General features: G+C 46.2%; 1 protein-coding gene across 1 annotated transcript in view; it reads right to left on the bottom strand.

Annotated features, from left to right (window-relative positions):
- PAX5 (paired box 5) overlaps window positions 1-24,422 on the bottom strand; it is a 169,110-nt gene that overhangs the window by 97,509 nt on the left and 47,179 nt on the right. Inside the window, exon 6 of the mRNA XM_063081683.1 lies at window positions 18,255-18,430. Coding sequence (XP_062937753.1) covers window positions 18,255-18,430 — 176 coding nt within the window. The remainder of the gene's footprint in view (window positions 1-18,254; window positions 18,431-24,422) is intronic.

The following is a 24,422-nucleotide window of genomic DNA, read 5'->3' as shown; positions in this document are numbered from 1 at the left end:
TTCTTAGACCAGCTCTTGGCACATCATAAATGCTCTATTATCATAAAGCAACATGGTCAGGGACCAAAGAATATTTAACTCCAAGTTCTCTACAGCAGGACGCACATACACCTCATCCTCAAAGAAGAGTGTGCAGGAAACTTTGCACTGCTGCATCAGGAAGCGTCCCCTCCAACCTCAAGGCTCACAGAGGTGCCATGGCCTGGCTTCCCCTGAGCTTCAGGAACTCTGCAGTGACAAGCGGTGCTTCCTCTGTGTGTCTCCTGGCACACAGATGATCAGCTTGAATTTTTAAATCAGGGAGCTGTTACTGGAAACCTGTCAGAGATCTAGAGAAATCCAAGCAGTTGACCTCAGTTTGTAGTGCTGGGAAAATAAGCTTCCCCAGAGCCAACTACAACTTGGGTTACACTCACTGGTTGAAATCTCTAGGGATTAAGACCCCAAATCTGTCCCATTATGGTATCTAAAGGCTAATGTCAGGTCTTCCCATAAGATTTTCCTGTAGCTAAGTGTCTCTGAGATAATGAGGGGTTCATCTTTCAAGGTCATGTGTGATAGAAGAGAAAACCAGGCACTGGTGATAGGTCACAAAGTCACCAGGACCCTTTGCAGTTTAAGTCCATTGTAGATTACTCAGAATTCACTGGTGGGCTGTGAGGCATCCCCAGGAGTCACTTGAGGCAACTTTATTCTTCATGTCTATTGAGACAGGTCCCCAACAGAACTTACTGCTTCTTAGCTCCGAACCTTTCAAACCATAATATATCATGATGAGTTAACCATGCCCAGGGCCAAAACAAGAGGGAAATGGTGATTTTTTCCAAATCCCAAATATCCATTCTAAAGAGAGTCAGAAGCCCAGAAAAAGGATAGCAGGAGAATTTATAGTGCTGCCCCAGGGCACAGATCTCATAGGGTTTCTCCAGATTTATCCCATATACTTTAATTTGACGCCCAGATTCTGTTCATAAGCAAATTTGTTGAGAAGAACCCATAGAAATTAATACATCTGGTCCCAAAAGAGTGTCCCATAGGGAAGTAATGCTTCCTTCCCAGCAGCACCAGATGCGGCTCCATCAGCCTCACCACCAACCTTCATACTTGAAAATCCACGATGATAAAAATTAGTGTGTATCCAAACCTACCATATATGTATTACCAGGCAAGTACGATGTAAAAATTTTACATCTTGCTGTGTATCAAGTACCAATTCCTCAGTTTCCTTGCTTTTCTTTTTTTTTTTTAAAGATGACCGGTAAGGGGATCTTAACCCTTGACTTGGTGTTGTCAGCACCACGCTCAGCCAGTGAGCAAAACAGCCATCCCTACATGATCAGAACCACACTCTCCCGAGTGAGCCACGGGCTGGCCCAGTTTCCTTGCTGTTTAAACAAGGAAAATAAATACCTACTTGGAAGGGTTTGTTGTAAAGATTAAATGAGATAATACAAAGTATTTAACTATATGCACTGCCGAGATATTATATACACTACACTTCATTATATTATGTACGTATATACAAGTGTGTGTGTGTGTGTGTGTGTGTGTGTGTGTGTATTTTTTTTTTAACTTTCCAGAGTCATCACCCCCACCACACTTCCTACCCTGGCCACCTGAAGCTTCTCACTTTCCCAGACAGAACATACGTGTTCATGTCTCCAAGCTTTTCCTCTTCCTCTTCCTCCTTTCCTTCTTCTCCACCCAGCAACCTCTCACTTCTCCTCTCCACCCAGTTCTTGCAATCCCCCAAACCATAAGCTCTGTGGGGGCAGCAGCCCCGTCTGTATCATTCAGACATTCTCTGCGGATATAGATAACAATGAGAGGTAACATCCACTGAATGTCTCCCACATGCCAGGCGCTGCCCAAGAACCAACACACACACATGAGCCTCACGCCAGCTCTGTGAGGGGCACACCAGCATCGCCCCCCCTCCCCTGGATGGGGAAACCGCAGCTCAGCAAGGCTGAGCACCCTGTCCAGATCACACAGCCAGCAGGTGTGTGTGCCAGGTCCAGGACCAGGCCAACTCCAGAGCTGTCGCTTTAACTGCTTTGCCTTGTGGCCAGCTCAGGTGCAGCCTGAGCATGAGTGGAAGCAGCGGGAGTCCCTGAGAACCCTTCCTCCAGAAGGGACGTTCCAAGCTCTGCTGTCCCTTAGAAGTGTCAGATTCTGGGTTTTAATACCTCTTCCATTCCTTTGAGGCAGATTTAGAAGATCAGAGAACTCCTGTCCTCTGTTGCACCAAAAGGAAATATTAATTTGTTTGTTTGTAGGGGGAAATTCTTACAGTACAAACTGGAATAAATAATTTACTATAAAGATTTCTTAGTTCCTCCCGCAGAAGTTCTAAAAGTGATACAAATTGTTATTTTGATTGCTTTAATGGGATTTTCCCCTCGAAGCCTGGGCTCATTTACCTGTGTAATCTGTAGCCAGGCAAACAGTGAAAACAGAGAAAGCCTGCAGGGGAAAAAGTTCCCAACAACTCCACAGCGCAAATGTTCCGTCATGGCAGGTCAAGTCGGGCCTCTGGTCTCTCTCCCATCCCTGCTTCTGACAATTCTTAGCCTCTCTGACTCCCTGGAGCAAACTCCCTCCTGCCTCTCCAACTCCCTTCCTGACCGACCCAGCCCCACATACCTGGGCTTTCCTGACCCCTTTCCCACCATGATCCCGTCTCTCTGCCCTGTGGAATCTCTGATGTGCAAAATGCTCCTTAAAAAATAAAATTAACAATAATAACAAAAGTAACATTTATTGAGTGTCTATCATGGGCTGAACCCTCTGCTAAACCCTCCTTATGTTCATGTCATTTATTCAGTTCAGCCTAGGTCCTGTGTCTGCCTCCTGGGGCCATAATGAACTCTGCTCTCTTCCACAGGAGCCCTCCTGAGATCAGACTACACTCTTGTGTGTCCACTGAGTTTTCTTTCCTCCAGGCCAGCCAGTTCCAGTTCCTCTACAAGGTCCTCCCAAGACAGGTTTGGGAGTGGGGAAGTGGGCTGGTGTAAGTGGGGGACGGGATACATGGGAGTTCAAGGTACAGGCCCTGGACTCTGCCTGGCTTCAGGATCTGGCTCCAAATGTTTCCACCTATGTATCTTGGACAAGCTGTTGTCCTGTCTCCTCCCAGTTTTCTCATCTGTAAAATGGAAATAATTTTACACCATCTAGCCCACAGAGGAGGGAGGGGATGGGTAAGGAACTACATAAACAGCTCCATACAGTACCTGGCACATACCAAGTGCTTAGTAAATATCAGCTATTAGGCCTAGTCGCTTCCCCAACCTGGGCACCTCCTCTGGACATGTTCCAATTAGGCAACATCCTTCTTAAGGTGAGGCACCCACTTGGAGTCCTGCACACAGGTGTGTCCTGACCAGCAGAGAAGAGAGAGCAGTGCAGAGTTTGCTTTCACTGGCAGCCACAGAGTTGAGCTCACAGGTAGCAAAAATGCTGAGATCTTTCTTACCAGGGCTTCTGTTCAGCTTCACATCCCCTTGCCCCAGTCTTCTGGAATATTCCTTTTATAACTGCAAAGTTATTGTTATTTATAAAACCACTAATCCGTTCCTATATCTAGGTCAGTCCACTTACTGCTATTGTATAACTATTTACCCACTGCTACTTTTATTAGTTAACACTGGCTCTCCAAGGGGACAGATTAGGCAAGGAGTAGGAAGAGGGTCCTTCAATTTCATTTAGTAAGATTCTGCATTGTTTGAATATTTTTAACATGGTGTTACTTCTGCTTTGCCATATTGGAATTTATTCTGCTGCTCTTTTTCTAGCTTCTTGAGTTAAATGTTCGATTCATTAACCTTTTATCTTCTTTTTTAATAAATGGATTTAAGATTATGCATTTTCCCCTACGAACCACATTAAATTCATTGCACAAGTTTTGATATGTAGTGGGGCTTGGGGGGGGATTTTTTTTTTTTTGGTAGTTCAGTTCTAATATTTTGTAATTTCCATTAGGATTTCTTTTTATGACCCATGAATTTTTCCAGAAGGTTCATTTTGTTTTTAACTTTCAAAGATACAGAGATTTGGAGACCACATTTTGCTTTGGACTATCCATTTTAAATTTTATTGCATGGTGATCAAAGAACATGGTCTATGATGTGGAGTCCTGGTGTGGCTGAGACTTGCTTTCACATCTAGCACACAGTCATTTTCTGTAAGTGTTCCTTCCATTTGTGTTTAAAAAGCACATATATTCTCCAATTTTTATCCTTTCACATATCTATTTATTAAGCTTATTAATTATGTTGTTCAAATCTTACAAATATCCTTGCCAATTTTTTGGCAGCTTCATCTATTCATTATTAAGAGGGATGTATTAAAGTCTCCCCAAAATATCATGGGATTTGTTCATTTGTTCATTGACAGTTTCTGCCTTAAATATTTTGAGACTCTGTTGCTAAGTACATACAGGTTCAGGATTGTTGTATCTTCCTAAGAATTGTCCTCATTATCATTAAGTAATGGTCCTCTTTGTTTTTGAGGATGTTTGGGTCCATAAAGTCTGTTTCATCTGATAGTGATGTTTCTCTATAACATTTTATTTGATTAGTATTGCCTGTCTATATTTTCCTGTCCTATTTCAGTACCATTTCATTTTAGGTTAATTCCTATAAACAGCATATTTCTGGGTTTTGGTGATTTTACATATCTTATTGTCTGGCAAATTTAATCTATTTATATTTATTAAAACTACTCAAATATTTGTATTTATTTCTATCCTCTACTACCTAATTTTGTGTTTTAAATTTACCATGCTTTTCCCTTCTTTCTTTTTCACCCTGTCTTCTATTGGATTCACTGAGTATTCTATGTTTTGTTTTGTTTTTTTTTTTTTGCCTCTTCTGGTATGGAAGTTGTACATTTTATTACTATGCCTTTAATGATTATGCTTATTGCTCACCTAATCCAGTCTAAAGTTTATCAATATATCTACCCTGTTCCTGAGTATTGCAAGGATCTAACGATGTTTTAACTTAGATCTGCCCCCTCCCAATTTTACAGATTATTATTGTCTTTTTTTTTCTACTTTGTTTTAAACCCCTAAAACTAGTCATTACTTTTACAGTCAATATCCTTTACTAGATAATCCAATTTAGATTATCCTTCAATTATCAATGTACTTGGTTACCACTGCTTTTTAAATCCATTCTCCCCTTCTGTATTTCATATCCTTCTTGTAGGCAACATACAAGTATAATTGAGTCTTGTGTTTTTTTATATACTCTGACGATCTCTGTCTTTTAATAGGTTTATTTAGACCATTCACATTCAAAGTGATTATTGACATAGTTGATTCATATCTACTATATTTACAACTTTTCTTCAAAAGTTTATTTTCTTCTTCTGTTTCTTTTATTCCCCACTTTTTCTTCTTTATCTGGTTTTAATTAAACATGTCATGTGATTCCATTTTATCTCCTCTTAGCATTTCAATTATGTTTCTTTTTTTAAAAGTTTTACATATTTTCTAGGTATGCAAACTAGAGTTTGCAGTATACATTTATAACTAGCCTAAGTCCCCCTTCAAATAACACTATTCCTCTTCAATTGTAGTACAGGTGCCCTCTAACAGAGTATCCCAATTCCCCCTTCCTGCCCTTTATGACATCGCTGCAATTCATTTCACTTATCCACATGTAATAATCACCCCATACACTGTTACTATTATTACTTTACACAAAATTACCTTTTGGGTCAATTGAGAATAAGAAAAATCAAAGGTTTTACTTTACCTTCATTTATTTCTTCTCAGTCTCCCTTCTTTTCTTTATGTAGATGAGTTCCTAACCTATATAATTTTCCTTCTCCCTGAAGAACTTCTTTTAGTATTTCTTTCAGGCCAGGTCTGCTGGTGATAAATTCCTTCAGTTTTTGTTTGACTAAGAAAGTCTTTATTTTCTTCCTTCATTTTTGAAGGATAATTTCCCAGGATATAGAATTCTAGGTCAGTGAGTTTCTTCTTTCAACATTTTAAATATTTCACTCCACTCTCTTCTTGCCTGCATGGTTTCTGACAAGAAGTCCATAATCTTATTGTTGCTCCTCTATAAGGAAGGAGGGGATTTTTTACCTTTGGCTTCCTTCAAGATTTTCTGTTTGTCTTTGATGTTCTGACATTTGAATATGATATGCTTAAGTGTAAATATTTTGGTATGTACCCTGCTTTGCATTCTTTAAGTTTCCTGAATCTGTGGTTTAGTATCTGAAATTAACTTAAAATTTTTCAGCCTTGACTACTTCAAATATTTCTTCTTCTTCATTCTCTCTTCTCCTTCTAGCATTCTAATTATGCATGATACTCCTCTTAAAATTACCCCACAGTTATGAATGTTCTGTTCTGTTTGGGGGGGGGGTGTTTTATTATTCTTTTTTTTTTTCCTCTTTGTATTTCAGTTTTAGAAGTTTCTATAGACAAGCTCTCTAATTCTTTACTTGGCTGTGTCCAGTTTACTGGTGAGCCCATCAAAGGCATTCTTCATCTCTATAATTGTGTTTTTGATTTCTAGTATTTCCTTTTGATTCTTTCTTAGAGTTTCCATCTGTATGATAACATTACCTATCTGTCCTTGCATGCTGTCTACTTTTTCCATTAGGGCTGTTAATATATTAATCATAGTTATTTTAAATTCCTAGTTTAACAATACCAAAATCTGGGTCATATGTAGGTCTGGTTGTGAAGCTTACTTTGTCTCTTCTTTTCTTTTCTTTTTCTTGCCTAATTTTTTGTTGGAAGCTGCATGTGATATATCGAGTAATAGGAACTGAAGTAACTAGACGTTCAGTGTGAGGTTTTATGTCTGGCAGATCTCAGCTATAACTCTGTATCCTCATGCCTCTCCAAATTTTGGAGCAGTTGTTTGCCCTGTGACCTCAATTCTCTAATGGGTAAAGAAAACCCGATGATTTTTCCATTTGTTCAGCTTTATTTCTTGTAAAATGGGAGTGATGATTTCCAAGCTCTTCACTTGTCAGAGCTGAAACTGGAAGTCTCCCTTTGTCACTGAAGGACATTATTTAGCAGTTCAGCAAGAGTCTGTGAGTGATAAACTCTCCCTGTCTTTGTTTGAAAATGTCTTTACCTACCTTCCCTATTAAATAATCATTTATCTTAGTATAAGTGGATTGCTACTATCTCATAACACTTGAAGATATTTTCTGTTGTCTTCTGACTTCTAATGACGCTGAAAAAGAGTGTCTTGACAGTCCAAAAGTTATACTTTCTCTCTGGTTACATTTACAATTTTCTCTTTGTTGTTGATGGTCTTCAATTTCACTACAGTTTTTCCTAGATGTCCATTTATTTTTATTTAGCTTGCTTGGGATTTAGTATGCTTCTTCACTCCAATTATACATGTCTTACAACACTTCTATAAATTCTTTAGTCATTATTTCTTCAAATATTGCCTCTCCTCTCTTTTTTCTATCTTATTTTTCCAAGTCAACTATTGGATGTATGTTGGACTTTTCATGATATTTTGTTTTATCTCTTACCCTCTTTCATATTTCCCAAGCCATTAGCTTTCTATGCTACATTACTGATAATTTCCTCAGCTCTGTCTCCCAAATCACTAATTTTCTATTCAGCTATGTCTTATTTGGTTAATTCATCAATTGAATTTTAATTCTGATAGCTATAAATTTTATTGGTAGAAAATTTATTCAGTTCTTTTTCTAATCTGTTTATTCTTTTTTCATGGTGTTTTGTTCTTTTGTAATGATTTCTAGTCCTTCTTTCATCTCTTCAATAATTTTATAGTCTCTTTCAAATTATCTATTATCTTAGGTGCTTAGGGTAATAATATTCTTGGTTATGTCTCCTGATTTGCACTCATTTCCTTGTGTGGTTTGCAATTTTTTTAATTAAGAGGTCATCTTCAGTATTTATCACTTATTCTGTAGGTATGCTATAAATACTCAATTGTAGAAGAATCCAGATGAGAGTTTTTCAAAAGCTTCTGCAAGGCATCTCAGGGATTTCACTGATACACATTTAATTTTTATATTAGTTTCTATTCTTGGGTTTCTTATGAATAATGTAAAGTGAGATGCCACACCTGTATGTGGCACAGGCTTGGGATTTCAACTTCCCATGGAAAACTTTTGTTCTACTCTGTCTCACACAGAATCGAATTTCCTTACTGCTCCCCTCCTCGGCTTGTAAGTGAAATCTGCCTAGCACCCATTTCATGGGAAGTACAGTCCTACCAGGTGTCAAGTTTTTTGCAGGAGTTTCAGTTCCAACTCCCATATCACATAGGTCTAAGGCCATATCTTTTGTCCCAACATCAGCATTAAAAGCCCAGGCACTGTTCAGTAGGGACTATATCCAGGACTGGTACCCTGGACCACCGGAACGTTAGCTCATACAGTTAAAAGTTCTGGCTCTGAGCTCCCTCTTAATTTCCAGCCCCTGAGGATTTCTTCTCTTTCAACCTCAGATATATATCAAAAATATTTTATTGTTATATTTTACCAAGTGTTTCTATTGTTTGAGATGGCAGGGGAACCTACAATAGCTCAGACTTTGTTATCAGAACCAGAAATCTACTTTTTAAAAAATAATTTACAGAACAATAAAAGTTTGTTTTTGTTGTGGTGGGTTTTTTTAAGAGCTTTGTGAATAGCCAAATTCCTTAAGCCAAACTTCCAGTGCATCTTAAAAACAAACAAGCTATAGGACTAGAATTATCTGTTCTTTTGTCTTTATTTTTAATTGCAAATATTGGTTAGCCTTGTTGGGGGAAAATATCTCTACCAATAGTCAATTCTCACACAGTACCTTTGGCTGCATCAATTGCTGTTACTTTATGCCACACAGCACAGCACAGGTGGTCAATGTCACTGACAGGGCATATCTGTAAAAATTTCTTGGATGAATGAATGAATAAATGAATGAAAGAACATCCCAGCAAGGTGCAGGCAGCTCTTTGACAATTTGCTTGTAATCTTTAAACCCCACATACACAGAATTTGCCTGTCAACAAAAAGAGTGGAACAGACAGGAGGAAAAACTATAAACAAGTCAAAATAAAAATAAGTGATGGATTTCCAATTTGTTTTATCACTCACAGAATGTCAGGGCTGGGATGGATCTGAAGGATGACCCAGTCCAACCTCACCACAAATGCAGAAACCATGACCCAGAGAGACTAGCCCAAGAGCCATCACTAAAGCCCAGGTGCCCAGGTTTTCCCCTATGCAACTTGCTCAGCATGCCCTCAAACATTACCTAGTCTTGCAAAACAGGCAGAATGATCTTCTTGAAAAACCACCTTTGTGCTTGATCCACAAGAAGACAAAGAATACTCAGAATATTCAGTTGTTTAGAAAATATTTTAAAAGCTGTTTAGGAACAAATGGGCATGCCCAAGCAAGACTCTAGACAGCAGAGGAAGGGAAGAGGGCTGAGGCCCCATAGTGTCCATGTACTCTTCACCTTTGGTTCACTTTGAAATGATGACAGTAGAAGTATATGGGAGAATATGGCTGGTCTAGAGGCACCCAGTATCTTTAGAGATCTAGGGAGCAAGAATTCCAGAATAATCCATGTCTCATTCTGAAGGCAAGATGACATCCAAGTTAAATCTTGCTTTAGAATCTCAGTGTTCAGGAAGAGATTTCTACCCCTTCTCCCCATGCTCAGAGGAACTGGGATGAGAACTCCTCTCCCCTCCCTGCTCTGACCACTTCCTCTGCCACAAGAGGAGTCACTCATCTGACTGGTCAGAGCCCAGGACATTCACTGAGCCATGTTCACTAGTGGGTGGCATCACTATGCCTTGGAGGTCAGAAGTCTTCCTCTGGAACTTCAGGCTTCCAGGTAGCAACTAGGTCAGGCCATGCCTGCTTCCCATGGGAAATCCCAGCCATGTATCTTTTCCATCTTTCTCTACCTGCAACTATGTGGGAGCCAGGGAGGGTCTGCTCTACAAGACAGTAAGATTCCGATAATGTGCCAAAAGCTTCACTTGGGTCTCCTCTGGCATAAGTGGTGCTGTCCAACTCAGGTTTTCAAAGAATCCCAGAAATGGCTGACACGGTATGGAGTATTCGAGCACTTGCTCAGATACCCAAATCAGTACCTTGTCTATTTTCCCTAGGCTGGCAACCCTAGAGAGGAGGACGAGGGAGAAGATGCAAAGCCCTACCCAAACCTCAACTTTAACTGTCCATAAAAGCAGAGCCTCCCAAATAGTGTGCCAGGATATGAAGTCCTCTCAGCCTTTGGGTGACCAGTGGGACTTGGGGAAGCCAAAGCCTGCAGGCCAGATGCCTCCAGCCACAAGCACCCTCTGTTTACCTCAGTGTGCCATACAAATATCAACATCATCTATGTGTGCTCTGCCATGGAAAAGATTAGCAAGTCCTGAACAAAAGCATGTATAGCCTACCATCTGCTTCTTTAACATCTAAAACATATGACTCCTCCCTCCTTGAACATCCCCAGGTCCCCACACACCTCATCAAAGAAGTCAAATGCAAACTACTAAATTCTTGTTCCCATCAAGAGCTGAGCTGGTGGAGTTGGGTTGACGGTGACCATCTGAGGTGCCTTCCTATAGACTGAAACTTCTCCAACAGGAGAGAACATTTTCCCAGGGGTACACTTTTGGTAGCAGGAGGTCTCAAAGCCCCAAGGTAGTAGCACATCCTCCTGGACCATCAAATCAGAAAATCTAGGAAGAGCTGGCCCAGAGTGTCTGGGATTTTTCTCAGTTTGAATTGGGCTATTACAAAGACTGTATATTAGAAAGGCCACATTGAGCCATGTGGCCACAGCCTGCAGAAATGCACTGATTAACACGTGGTCATTACATTCACCTATGAGACAGAGCCCTATAAAACCTGCTGCAGGACCTCTGCATGTGCTGTTGAGGACTGTGACCACTAGAAACCAACGTGAAAATTTTCTTTTCACTCTGTCTAGGAAAAAACACAACTTCTTTTGAAGAATTGGCTTATCTTCCCCTGGTGGACAATGAGAAGAACAAAACTGTTTCCCATTTTGCTTTGACCATCAGGAAGTTCAAAATCAAATTTGAGCTCAACTCTAGTAACCCCGAGGGCCTGGCTAGAGAGTTGGCGGGTTGGGGATAGGTCGGAGGAGGTTGGGGTGGAGGGGAGAGAGCAGAAGCATTGCATCATGGGGCCACAGTTCCTGGACAATGCCACGGACTGTAGAGAAGGCCAGCCCCAGGCAGGGCAGGCAACCATCTCCAAGGGTACAGTGACATCTCCTGTACCTTAGCAATAGCCATCTGGTCCCCCAACCCTCCAAGTCTCCTCACAGCAGCCAGAATAATCTTCTAATCTGTGTTGGACTGGATCCTGATTATTCCCTGGTTTAGAATCTTGCAGAGGCTGCTCCTAGCTCTCAAGATAAAACCCAAGGCCCTATCCCTGTCCCACAAGCCCCCTCACATCTGGCCCCCACCACCTCACTAACTGCCTCACATACCACTTTCTGCCTCCCACACTTACCAGTTCCACCCTCCCCCATGGGACCTGGCCCTGAAGTCCCAGGCAGAGGATGCCAGGTACCATCTGTAGGCAATGAGGCTGCGAACAGCCACTAGTATCCAGACCTCTGGCCTGGCATCTTCACCAGAAACCCCAGCCCTGCTCTGTGTACTACAAGAGCTGGAGTCCTCCACGGGCCTCCCAAGACCTTGCAGCCTCCACTCCTTTGCTGCTCAAGGCTATGGCCCCCCTGTGACCCAGGCTGACCCTCGCTGTCCACTCTAGTGAGGATTCCTGGGGACTGCCCTTCAGTGCCCACCCCTATGCTTCAGTGTAAAGGGTCTTCTACTTTCGATGCCTGCTCTTCCCACCAGACCCTTCTCACTTCCTATCTTTAGAATCATTCTTTCGAGTTGGAAGAACCTTGGCGTTTACATTATCAAGCCCTCTGGATTCTTAAACTTCTAATATGGCATTATATGAAAAAGGATAGATTCTACTTGCATGCCTCTGGTGACAGGAAACTCACTACATCATAAGGAGGAGCCTTGTGAGCACAGCCCTGCGAGGGGAAAGGCAAGGTGAGGGCAACGAGTCAGCTGAGATTAGAACAGGACAGTCACCGCCCTGACTGCTGCTCATACCTCCAGAGACCACACTGGTTTGTGTACAGCTCAGCACATCCTAACTCATGCTCAGCTCCCAGCATGAGTAGACTGCACCTCCATGTTGTGTCCCCAAGAAACTGCCCACCTCTAAGAACCAATGGGCAGCCTGACTGTGCTGAAACTGGGGGTTGTCCAGTGGCTACCAGCCTGGGCTCTGGAGCCAGGGACTTGGCTTCTGATCTTGGCTCTGTACTTACTACGTGCCCTTGGCTAAGTCACTGCACTAATCTCACTAAGCCTCAGTTGTCCTGTCTGCACAATGGGACCATAGGAGTGGTTGTGACTTTGTAATGAGATGGAGCAAGTAAGATTCTCTTCAGAACAGAGCCAGGCACATGGTAAGCAATGAATACGCAGTAGCTACAACAGTTGCTACAGCAATGATTAAAACCCAGCGCATTTGTGCGCTCAGAGAAGAGACAAGTCACTGAAGTGAGTCAGTGAAGGTCTCACAGGGCAGGCAGGACTCCTGCTGGGCCTGGACAGGGTAGGATTCGGAAACAGGCTGAAAGAATGTTCCATGCAGGGAAACAGCGAGCAGGAGCTTCGAGTGTGAACAACATGAAGAAAGTAACAGTAACTGCAGTACCCGCTACCGAGCGTGTTCAGAGCCATCCCCTGGTGTTCACGTGTTCATGTACACATGTGTGTATGCACACGCCAGCCCTGGGAGAGGTAGGGCTATGGTCAGTAGCCCCTCGGACAGAGGAGCAGCCAGCCCATGTGAGCTCAGGGAGGGTGAGGCCTGGCCACAGCCAGACCTTTTCATGGGCAAGCAGAGGGACATGGAGGCAGGGAAGGGTTGTGAAGGGGAAGAAGGTCTGGGGCTGGAGTGTGAAGTGGTGGGAAACCATGAGGGGCTCTTATGTGGGGACGGGCTTCAGGAAGAAAAAGTTCCAACAATAATGGCACAGGGTAAGAGGCAAGAGATCCCAGTGAAGATGGCTTCCAATGTGAGCAGAACAGTCCAGGCCACAGCCCCAGGGCTGCGTGGGGCACGGTGTCTCCAGAGCAAAGTCAAACCTCCTCACGTCCTCATTCCAGCCCTCTGGGATTTGGGTCCCCTCTTGCTTCTCTAGCCCCCACTGCCATGGACTTCCTTTCACTCACCCCACATCCCAACCACCTAGGCCCCTGCATGCAGCTCCCTGCCCACACCTACATCCCTCTGCGCTCTTGCCCATGCTGCTCCTTCCACCTGGCATGTACTCTCCAGCCAGCTCTCCACCATCTCCACATCTGCCACCCCTCAGGGCACCTCCTCCAGGAAGCCTTCCCCTTTCTTGGCCTGGCACATCTGTCTCCTCACCTCTGTCCCCTCTCCCCCACCTCCTCATAGAGGGACATGGATCCACTGTGGAGGAAAATGAGCTCCCTGAAGAAAGGAAACCTGTCCAGAGCCTCATCCTTCTCCCCACAGTGCCAGCCCTTTTCCTGACTCATGGCTGGGGCTCAGGCCATCCCTGATGACCAAGCTCAATCATGCTTAGAAACACAAACCTGCCCCTTCCCAGGAACAGGATGCCCACAGGAGTAAGCAACACTAGAATTCCATCCAGCCACCAGCCTGGAGAAATGCTACCATTCAGAGGGCAAAGCAGCTTATGAGAGCAGGAGGTAGTTCTGATGGCTTCCTCTGTTAGACAAGGGACAGGCCTTCTCCTGGTTTAACCCCCAGTGACCTTTGAACTTCCTGGGAGGTCAGCAGCACGTCCCCCTTCCCCAGCTGTCTCTCTGTCTCTGGCCCGATGGGAGGGAGGGCCCTGGGCCTGTTCCATTTTGTGCCCGTATTGATCTGTTGGCAGCAATGGGCTGGATAATTAGCCAGGAATTAGGGTTTCTATTACAGCCAGGAGGCTGCTCCAGCTGATTTATCACCTGAATAATTTACTGTGATTGAAAGGAAATTAAAATGAACTCCATTTGACAACTGTGAGCTTTTATGGGCTTTAGTGAAGGCTCAAAAGCCAGATTAATAGCCTGGTGTTGGTTAATAGTCTGCCGAGAGTAAATACGGCAGGCTGTGCTCGGCAGCGGCCTTCCTGTGGCAGCCGGAGGAGAGACCCGCTCCCGCCAGGAGCCCGGCGCCCACGACAGCGTCAATGCGAGTTTTACTGAAACAGATTCCACTGCTGGAAACACACACACACACACACACACACACACACACACACACACACCAGCAGTTTCTTTTTTTCTTCTTCTCCTCCTCCAAGGTGATTTTTACTTACTCCACATGTAGGGAAAACAGAATTGCTTTTTCAATAACCATTTTGAAAAGGAAGTGTTTCATTGCCCAGGAGTGGGTCTACATTAACCCCTTCCACTCAGGCAAAGGGTTTACTAGGTTTCCCTATGAAAGCCAGAAGCCAGGGCAGATCTTGGTGGGAAAACAGCAAGGTGGAGGCAGGCTCTGAGCTCATAGAAGAGATAGGCAGGAGCCCCGCCTGGCCCTGAAGAACCCGTGTTCTAACCGTGGGCGGGGAGGGTGATTTGGGAGGATGTGACCTCTCCAAGCCAATGTAAGACTCCGAGAGGCCTGGAATGACAGGCAGACTCTAGCTGCAGAAGGCCAGTCAGAAAACCAACCAGTCCACAAACTGGCTCCTAGAATCACCTGGGACATGGAAGCCCATGGAATCATCTTGTATAAGATGAAGACAGAAGATCCCGAGGCCAGTTTCCAGCCTTGTGGCCTCAACAATCCTAGAAACTCCCTGGGCCTGAAAATAGGGTGAACATCTGGGAGAAAAAAGTTCCCATCTATAAAATGGGGCTCACAAACTTTGCCCAGCCTGCTTAGTGTGCATTTAAATGGAGGGTCCCATGAGACACTGGATGTGAAAGACCTTTGAAAACCGTCCATGATCATGCAGAGGTGAGGAATGTCGTGTTGTTATTGTTAGGCTGCTGCGGCTGCTGCTGTTGTTGCTGCCATCAATTTCATGATCACTACTACCAAAGATGTGGAAACTGAAGTCCAGAGAAAAAGTAAATTGCTCAACAGGGCAGAGCCAGGACTCAAATCAAGCTCCCCCAACTCCAGGGCCAGTAAATGCTCTTTCTTCCCCACAAGGTTGCCTAGTGAAAATGACAGCAAGGACCCCACCTAGGCCACCAGGCCACAGAGACGCAGACTTAGACAGCTTGATCTGCTTGCAAATGGAAGGTGGCCAGCCTCCGTGGCCAGCAGCTCAGGGCCTCCTTCCTGGCGCCACCACCATGCTGCTGTGGGGCTCACACAGCAAGGCCTGCGGAATAAGCACCTTGCAGAGAGAGAGCATGGGGGCTCAAGGAACCAGTACCCTTGGTGTGCATCCCTTCCCGGTCCAAGGCCCCTCCCTTGGGCCATCATTTGTCCAAAGTGATTGGGAGTCGGGCGCGAGGGTATGTCATTCATAGTCCAGTGCCTGTGTGTGTGCAGGGCAGCCCTGTGGCCTCACCTTCCATCTCTCCTCATTAAGGCACATTAATGGGAGGAGAAGCAGATTAACCAGAAAACACTGAGTCAGTCATTATCCTGCCACACCGTTTGCCTGCAGGCCCCGCCTCAGAGCCCACACTGTCAGAGACACCCGAAGACGTGCCCGCATCATTCTGAAGGACACTGCTAGAAACGGAGCCCACACAGAGTTTGTAATTCTGGTCCCCTCCCCTCAGGTTCCCATCTCTACATGAGTCCATTGGACCTGTCCTTCAAGACCCCCCATCCATACCACTCTCCTTGATGCCACCAACTGAGGCAGCGTCTCCTTCCCTGGTTCGACACTTTGTCAGGACCCACAGAAGCTTCTCTCTCGTCCTGTGGGTTTTGAGTCCATGTCACAATGCCCCTGTGAGACGGCAGACAGAGCTGATGCCTGACTCAGCCCTCCATCCCCTGAATATGTGGCACTGTCCCAGGCTCACAGTCCACATGCGAGAAACATGTTGGATAAATGAGTATATGAGTGTCTGAGCAACTGAGTGAATGAGTATGTGGCTGGCTTCTGGACTCCTCCCAATTACTCCCACAGTCTCTGCCCAGTCTTTCTGGGCATTCTAATTAAATGAACTATGATTCAGATTCTGAGTTTCTGTGAGAATAATGTGGAACACAGAGAATCCCTAAAACCGAATGTCTGTGTTAAGTAAATAGGATTTAAAAGAAATGCTGAGGCTTTGTGCTGTGGAGGCCAGGCTGAGTGCAGAAGCCCAGGCCCTTCCTCCTCACCACTCACTTGCTGGGTGACCTCAGACCAGCTCTATCCTCTCTCTGGACCTCTAAAAAATGAGAGCATCAAAAGCTTGCCTCCACAGACCCTGCTAGCTCTAAAATTATGTGATCTTGCCAATGGTTAGAGGATAAATTTTCTCCCAGATTCTGGAGGGAAAGGTAGGCCTCATCCAAGAAATTGTCCTGATTGAGTCCCCTCTTTCTACTCCTGTGTCAGATGAAACATGACTTCCACCATCTCTCAGAAGGGCTCTGAGCAGTAGGGAGAGGCTGTTTGTGACAGAAACAGACTCTTCTCCCCGAACCCCAGTATCTAGAGTGTACGGCACCCACTCTGTCCAGCACCTACAACCACATCATTCCCAGCACAGTCTTCACTCCACTTAAAAGAGAAGGACTGGAATTCCCACCGTGGTCTACAAGACCAGGCCCATCTCCCCAGCATCACCTCCCACCCCATTCCCTGCACCCAGCCACACTGGCTCTCTTTCCTCTCCTCACTCCTGCAACGCCCTCCTCACCTCTGGGCCTTTGCACTCACTCTGGCAGACACGTTCCCTCCACCCCTGCATCCCTTCTCCTTGTTCTGCCCAACTCCTTCAGGGCTAAGCATGAATGCATCTCCCCTAGGAAGCTACTGTGGCCTCTAGGCTGGCTCAGTTTCTGCTTTAGGCTCTTGGAGAACCTTAGACATCTCCTCCTTGGCACCAAGCACACCTGTAATCCACAACAACCCTCTGGGTATTTCACATGACTTGTTGGGTGGTTTTAGGCAAGTCACTTTGCTTCTCTGGGCCTCAGTTTTCCCATCTGAAAACAAAGTGGCTAAATGGTTTGTAAGAGCCCTCACAGGAACTGCTCTGAGATGGCCAGACTGGCATAAGATGGCGGCACTGGAGGCCTTGCTCACTCCTCTCCACACAAGTTCCCTTCCAGCACCTCTCCTCTCCATCGGAGCTTATGCACATGGCTTACACTGTTTTGATTGGCCCTTTAGAAAAACTTCAGAAGCATCATCTAATTTGCATTTGGAGGAAGCTGAGCGAGGCCAGGCCTCACCACCAGTACCAGCTGGGAAGTGCTGGGGAAAATTTTCGCCCATAGGGTATCTCTCACTCACCCACCAGAGGGAACTCTCGGCAGGCCAGAACCATGTCTTAGTTCCCGGTACCTGGCACAGATGGCATCAGAGAATATTATCCTGAGTTGAATCTGGTACTATAGAGACCTTAATCAGGCCCTGAGAGCCTCTCACTGCAGCCTTTCTGGTCCTATCTCTACAGCCACAGGCAGTGTCTGCACCTCTGCATGGGGCCACAGCAGGCTGGCTGGTCAGCAAAAGTGGCACCCTGCTTCCTTCCCTCTCTTGCAGATAACCCAACTGGGAGTCTGTCAGTCACTTCTTCATCTCCAGACTCTTGGATTCAGTCTCTAAAAGCATGACAGGGTGACCTGACAAGAGGGGTACCTGAAAGTGGGGTACACACTGGTACTATCATAACATTGTTTATAGCCAGTGAGCCCCCAGGCCAGAGGGTGGTTACAAATTTCAACCATCACCCAACTGATAGGATAATGATCCAAGACCATCTCAAGTGGCCCAGGAGATCATTACATCCCCCTGTCCAAAGAGCCCTGGGAAAGGATGCCGCTTGGCAGCGGCAGAGCAGCCAGACAAGTCACATGCCCTGGCTGGCCAAAGAAACGGACGCAGCAGACAAGAAGCTGCCGGAGCCCCAGACCTTGTGGGGGGTTGTGACTGGCCAAGAACAATGAAAAGCCCACTCTGAGCAGGACCTGGCGCCTCTGCCCTCGGGAGAGTGCCCCAGGCCTGCCCCACAGTGGCAAGAGTGATGGGTGGGAGTCACAGGGTGTACCTGCTCAGGCTTGATGGGCTCCGTGGTAGTGAAGATGTCCGAGTAGTGCTGCCTCTCAAACACACGGTCCAGCACCTCCAGCTGCTGCTGCGTGAACAGCTCGCCCCGCATCTGCTTCCGGAGGAAATCTCTGCCCGGCAGTGAGTGGCCATTCGGCACCGGAGACTCCTGAATACCTTTGATGAGCGCAAAAGAGGAAGGTGAGTGGAGGTTATCCAAGTTGCTAAAGAAAGACAGGTCAGACCCTGAGACTGGGAAGAGGGCCTGAGAGACCCTTGAGTCCAGCTCCCTCCCTGACAAGAGAGGAAACAGGCAGGTGCTCAGGTAAGGGGCGGCCTTGCCCAAAGTCACCTGCTGGTGGGTGCAGAGCCAGCCTCCATAGCCACGTGCCAGACACTGTGCAAAGCCTTTTTACATGTGTCATCTCATCTAATCCTCACTATGACCCCCAACGATGTTATTATTTTCCCCATCTTACAGATGAGGACACTGAAACCTACAGAGATTGAGTGATTTGCCTGAGGATTCAAGCTCAGACTGACTCAGAGGCTTAATCACCAGGTGCTACTGCCCCTTCTGTACTGAAGACCCTCCTTGGAGGTACAGGTTTTCCTAGAGCTAATGTCCTTACCCTGGACATTTGCTACCACATCATGTGACCAGTCAACAAAACACTACTAGGAAGAAGACTGGCCGGTTAGAACATTTGGTTAGAGTGCAGTGTTATAACGGCAAGGTCAAGGGTTCGGACTCCCCTACCAGCCAGCCACCAAAAAAAAAAACGCTCTCATACAATTCTGGTGGGAGTAGTCACCAGAATTGGTGACTATGCTAGACAGTCTGACAAAAATCTATCAAAGCCACAAATGTATATTCCCTTTGATAGAGTAATCACACTGCTGGGAATTTATTTTACAGCTAGACGTACACATATGTATGGCAAATGATGTATGTACAAAGTTCTTGCAGCAAGAGACTGGAGACAACCCAAGAGTTTATTTGTAGGGGATTGGTTAACTAAGCCAGGGCACACCTGCAATCCAGAACACTCTGCGGCAACAATGAGGAATGAGGACAGCCTCGAGGGTCACCATGGAGAGATCTTCAAGATACATTATTATGTGAAAATAAATCAACAAGGTGAGGTACAGCACGTATAATACACAACCTTGGTGTAAAAGAGGAAGCAAATAAGGCTTTCTATAATATCCATATCCAAAGGATATGTGAGAAACACCTACAGTGGTCACCCATTCAGGGAGGTAGGAACGGAGTGGACGGAGGAGAGCAGAGAGACTTCACAGCGTGCTTCTTGTTTGCTTTTGTTTTGTCTCAGAACTTTAAGTGTATTGCCTATTCAAAAATGTAAATTAAGAAAGTACAAGATTAAATTCTCTATGTGTTCTATATTGTTAACCATTCACACTGTAACAGACTTTAGAAACGATGGTTACATCTCAAGGAAAATATTGTGAATTATCAATAAAAAAGGCAAATGGGATGAAATATCTTTGGTGAGTCTTGGGCTTGAACTGTTTGAAATGAACTGAGGAAATGGCCTTGGGGGCACATCATTGTCCAGGGCTCTCTAGGGCCACGGTGCTCATGTGGGGCTGACCAGAGGCACTGTTGAAAGCCAAGCCCAGCACAGGCATCTGCTTGTGCCGTTGGGAAGCCCCGGGGCACAGCAGCACGATCAGCTCTCGTGCTGATAGGAACCCTTACACAAGGCCTGGGGCAGCCCCTGGCCCCCGCCAGCACTCTGCCGCCCTGGACTTCATCCATCATCTCAAAACCCCACCCACGGGAGGAATGAGGCCAAATCAAGGAGCATGAAGCAATGGGCTCCTGTGTCACTGAGATGCAGCCAAAGGTCAGTGCTGCCTCCACTGTCCTGTGCAGGGGCAACTGCAATGCAGGGTTGACATCTGAACAGTGACACCAGGCTCAGGGGTTCACATGAGTGTTAGCCTTTCAGAGCCCCCATAGAGGCCAGCAGCTCAGAGGACCCAGTGTCCTCTAAGGGAAGGGACTTCAGAGGTGGCTCATGAGCCCCCTGAGAAAATAGATCTCCCATCAATTTGGACCCACGAGGATACCATAGGCTGGGCCACAGCCTGAATGACCAGGCACCCCCACCTGTGGGCCAAGGCAGAAGCTGGTCTCTCTGACCAGTGACCCCCAGACTAAAGCCTGGGTCCCTCCTCTGGCAGCCTGTGACATTGGCTTTCCACAAGACAGGTGCCTACTCCTGCCCACAAGACATCATCCTTAGAGACCCTTCTTCCATCATGGCCCATCCCCATGGGGACCATTCCCACAAGGTCACCAAGACTAGCAGGATGTGGGGGTTCATGGCCCAGTCTGTCTGCCCAGTGGTGTTCTTCCATTGTTTAGCATCTACCAAATGACCCTTTTGGCAAAGGTTCCATGCACATGTACATATCCGAGAGCGGATGGTTCAGCTCGCTCCTACTCAGCTATTGCTTTGCCCGGTCACCCTGGTCCCAGACACTCCTGACAAAGCTTGACCTTGGCTATGATCCCCAGCGCTCCCCAGTTTCTCCCTGCCAGAGAGACCACATCCACTTTTCAGAGACTTCTGTCCACCAACTTCGATTGCACTCCCCAGGCCCCAAGCTCCTAGTGAAGCCTCCTTCCTGTCAGCCAGCTCCTGGGCCTCACTCTGTCCCCCGCTGAGCAGTGCCCAACTCTTCTCTCCCACTCGGACTGCTGTATCAGACATGCCCCAGCTCTGCCCCTCCGGGAGGTTTCTCCCAGGTGCCAGGTCTTCCTCCCACAGATGTCCATGGGCTCAATCCCTCTCCCATGGGATGCCTAGGCTGGGCTCTTTCCACAGTTCAGAGCCCTGGAAGGATAGAGTTTCACCTCCACTGGGGAAGTTCAGAGAAGGTGGCTCGACTGACAGACCCTGTGGGCAAGGTCACTATGTGGTCACCGAGTAGGGCCCAGCATATAGTAAAGGCTCACGGCACAGTGCCGACTCAAGTGTATGCACCAGGGGTCCTTGGAGACCCTCCACCAGAGTATGCACCACACATACTCTGAGTATAGGCAGCCTTGCCAGGACCTGCACTGACCTCTGCAGAGTCTTCCAGGAAGAGGATGGGCTGAGTCCTGCTCTGGCTTTCAAGAAGTCAGCCAGGGCACCCGTGGGCTGAGCTTGTAGGAACACCCAGGCTGGATGGAACACCCACATCTCAGTGATGTGGACACTGCCAGTGGAGGACGGTGAGCTGGGAAGAGCCTGCCTCTCCAGGCTCACCCTGACCTGTGATCACTCCTGCTACCCCCGCCCCTGGCCAGCCCCTCTACTGAGGGAGGTGATATCTACTCTGTTACTTTGTACAGAAAATGGCTCAAGTTTGTCATTTCCTTAAGAAGGCTTGGGGCACTCCTAAATACGTAGTCATGTATTCCTTGACTTAACAAAGATTGTTAAATGTTTACTCTGTACCAGGTAATATTTTAAAAATTAATGAATTTTAAAAATAAAATAATAACAGGGGATACAGTGATGACTGAGACAGGCCTCTCCTTACCATCTGGAGAGGGCAGCCCACATTAGTCGGTGATCACACAGATAAACACAGGATTACAAACTGTGATTGATGCTAAGGAGAAAAAAGTGCACAGAAATAGATACATCTGACCATGTTTAATGGGGGAGAGGCCAGAGAAGCCTTTGCAGGGGAGCCAGGCTGGAGTGAGAATAGAGGGTGAGGACTCAGCAGGGCAAAGAAGATGGGGGGAGAGGGTATGTCCAGCAGAGGAGACTGCCCAGCCAAAGGGCCCTAGGGAGGAAGGAGGTGAAGGGAACAAGGGAAGTGAGGGAAGAGACCCCAGGAGAATCTGCAGAGGCTAGCAGGGGCTGAGCCAGACAGCCACAGAGGCCAGGAGGCCACAGAGACAATCTGAGCCTCACCGTGGGAGCCGTGGGAACCATGGGAGGGGGCTGGGGAAACAATCGCCTCCCTCACTTCTCAGTCCCAGAGCCTGAACTGCTTGTTCCTTTAGGTCAGGCCATACTTTCCAAACTCCATTCCCAAGCCTCATCTTTCAGTAGAGACTAGGGACGTGCAAAGATAACATTTTGCATTTGTGGGTGTTTGAAGGTGATGTGCTGGAGTTGACCTGTCAGCCACAGGTAACCAAACGTGCCCACATGGAATGAAAACATTCCTCATTGACATGTGCATTGTTTCCCAGGACAGATACAGCCTGCAAGCACACATGCCTCCTCCTCCAGGACGACTTCCTTCATTCCCCTGCCAGTTCTCTGTCTCCCGTTCTTAGGGGTCTGACTACTTTCTCCCTTATCTTAGGAGCCAAGTCCACTGGGCCCTTCACTCCCACATTGAGCAGATAATTCATTTTGTCTATGCCGCAGGGAATATTTGTGGAATAAATAAACAAATACTTGTTACAACAGCTCTTCACTGTGCTCTCCTGGTCTGCAAATGTCAGCATCCCTCCATGTGGCCTCATTCATTCATTCATTCTTCCCTCAACCACGCTTAGTGAGCACTAATGTTAGGGATACAGCGATTGGTAAAAGCTGACTCAGCCCTTGTCCTCACAGAATTATGTTCAGTAGAGAAGGCAAACATTAACTGAAAAATAATCAGACTGGTAACGGTGCAAGTATCAACTAAGATAAGTACCCTGACAAAAAGTGCATGGTTCATAGAGGGCAGGGTCATGCTGACTCGCTTCTGGGTGCACACAGTCAGCACACAGTGAGAATGGGCCAAACAGATTCTATGCTCAGAGATAGCTACAAAAATGAATACCAAAAATCATCCCCTGCACAAGGGCAGGTCTAAACCTCCAGGCCTCCCGTGTAAACTTCCATAGCATTTTTCACGTGCACTGCAAAGATACTGTCTGACTTAACAGAGAATGTGGTCTTGGAGGCATGCTACACAAATACTCATTCCCATTTTATTCCAGCCAGAAAAATCTGAACTCACAATGTGAATGGTATGCTTAAATATATGGACAGACATGGGCAAAAGTACAAAAGTATACATGGGGCATGGTATCTTTAAATCATTTTTTTTCTACTCCAAATCAAATAATATGTAATAGACCCAGTGCTGGGCTTAGTCAACCATGGCTCGTAGAATTAACATTCTGGAAGCCAGCTTCAGGGGAGCAAGGGGCAGGAAGCCCCGTCTCAGGGAGCAAAGAAATGCTGGCTTTATATTTCAGGTTAAACCAATGTTATTCACAAGCTGGCTTTGAAGCTAAAAGCTTTACACAATCGGGTCTGGTCACGCAAAGAGGGAGGAAGCAAAATAGCCTCAGATTCCCATCTGTCAAGAGAAAGCTGTCTCTTGCGTGTCTTAAAAGATCATAAACCCATTGCGTTTTCTTCAGAGCACAGCAGATTCAGGGGTTTTGCATTTTTCTCAGAGGGTTCTGGTTTGTTTCTTTAAAAATCATCATGCACTTTATGTCTGCAGATGCTCACTGGGAGGAAAATATAAAGACAAACAGAGATCTCCGAAATCCCTTCTGGCACCATGGACTTTGGAAAGCAGCCTCAGTTGGAGGCTGAGGAGCCCCAGGAAAGGAGGCTAGAGCCAGTGGGTCAGCCTCCAGCTTTTCTCAGAGCCCCATTTCTCTACAGAGCCCGGGCCAAAGCCAGAGCCCTTACAGAGCCTCCTTCATCCTCACAGCTGCTCCTCAGCATGGCAGGGCAGTGGCAGGGCCCAGTGGGAAAAGGGTTCGGAGCCAGCAGACCTGGGTTCTAGCCCCAGCTCTGCCCTTAATTGCTATGTGAGCCCAGGCAGGTTCCTCTCCCTCTCTGGGCCTCTAAAAGCTAAGAAGGCTGAGTCAGTCATTTCTAACCCTTTTTTCCTCCAAAATCTACCTAGATTTTGTCTACTAAATAGTATTAAATGAGCATTAACTTATTTTCCCATTTTGGTTGTTTGTGCCGTTTTTGTAAGGGACCCTCTCCCCAATATCCATTCCACCGCTAAGTGATTGCCCAAGCCAACCAAGGGGGTTCTGTTCTCTTTGCCAATATTTGGCTTAGGAGCAGACATACATGTGAGGAAAGGCCTGTTGGGGTTTCTGGGGAAAAGTCACAGACAGGATGGAATCTCTTTCTTTCCCACTGGGATACATTTACCCTTA

Source organism: Cynocephalus volans, chromosome 17 (assembly GCF_027409185.1).
Source record: "Cynocephalus volans isolate mCynVol1 chromosome 17, mCynVol1.pri, whole genome shotgun sequence".
Lineage (NCBI taxonomy): Eukaryota > Metazoa > Chordata > Mammalia > Dermoptera > Cynocephalidae > Cynocephalus > Cynocephalus volans.
This window is presented reverse-complemented; position numbering and strand designations above follow the sequence as displayed.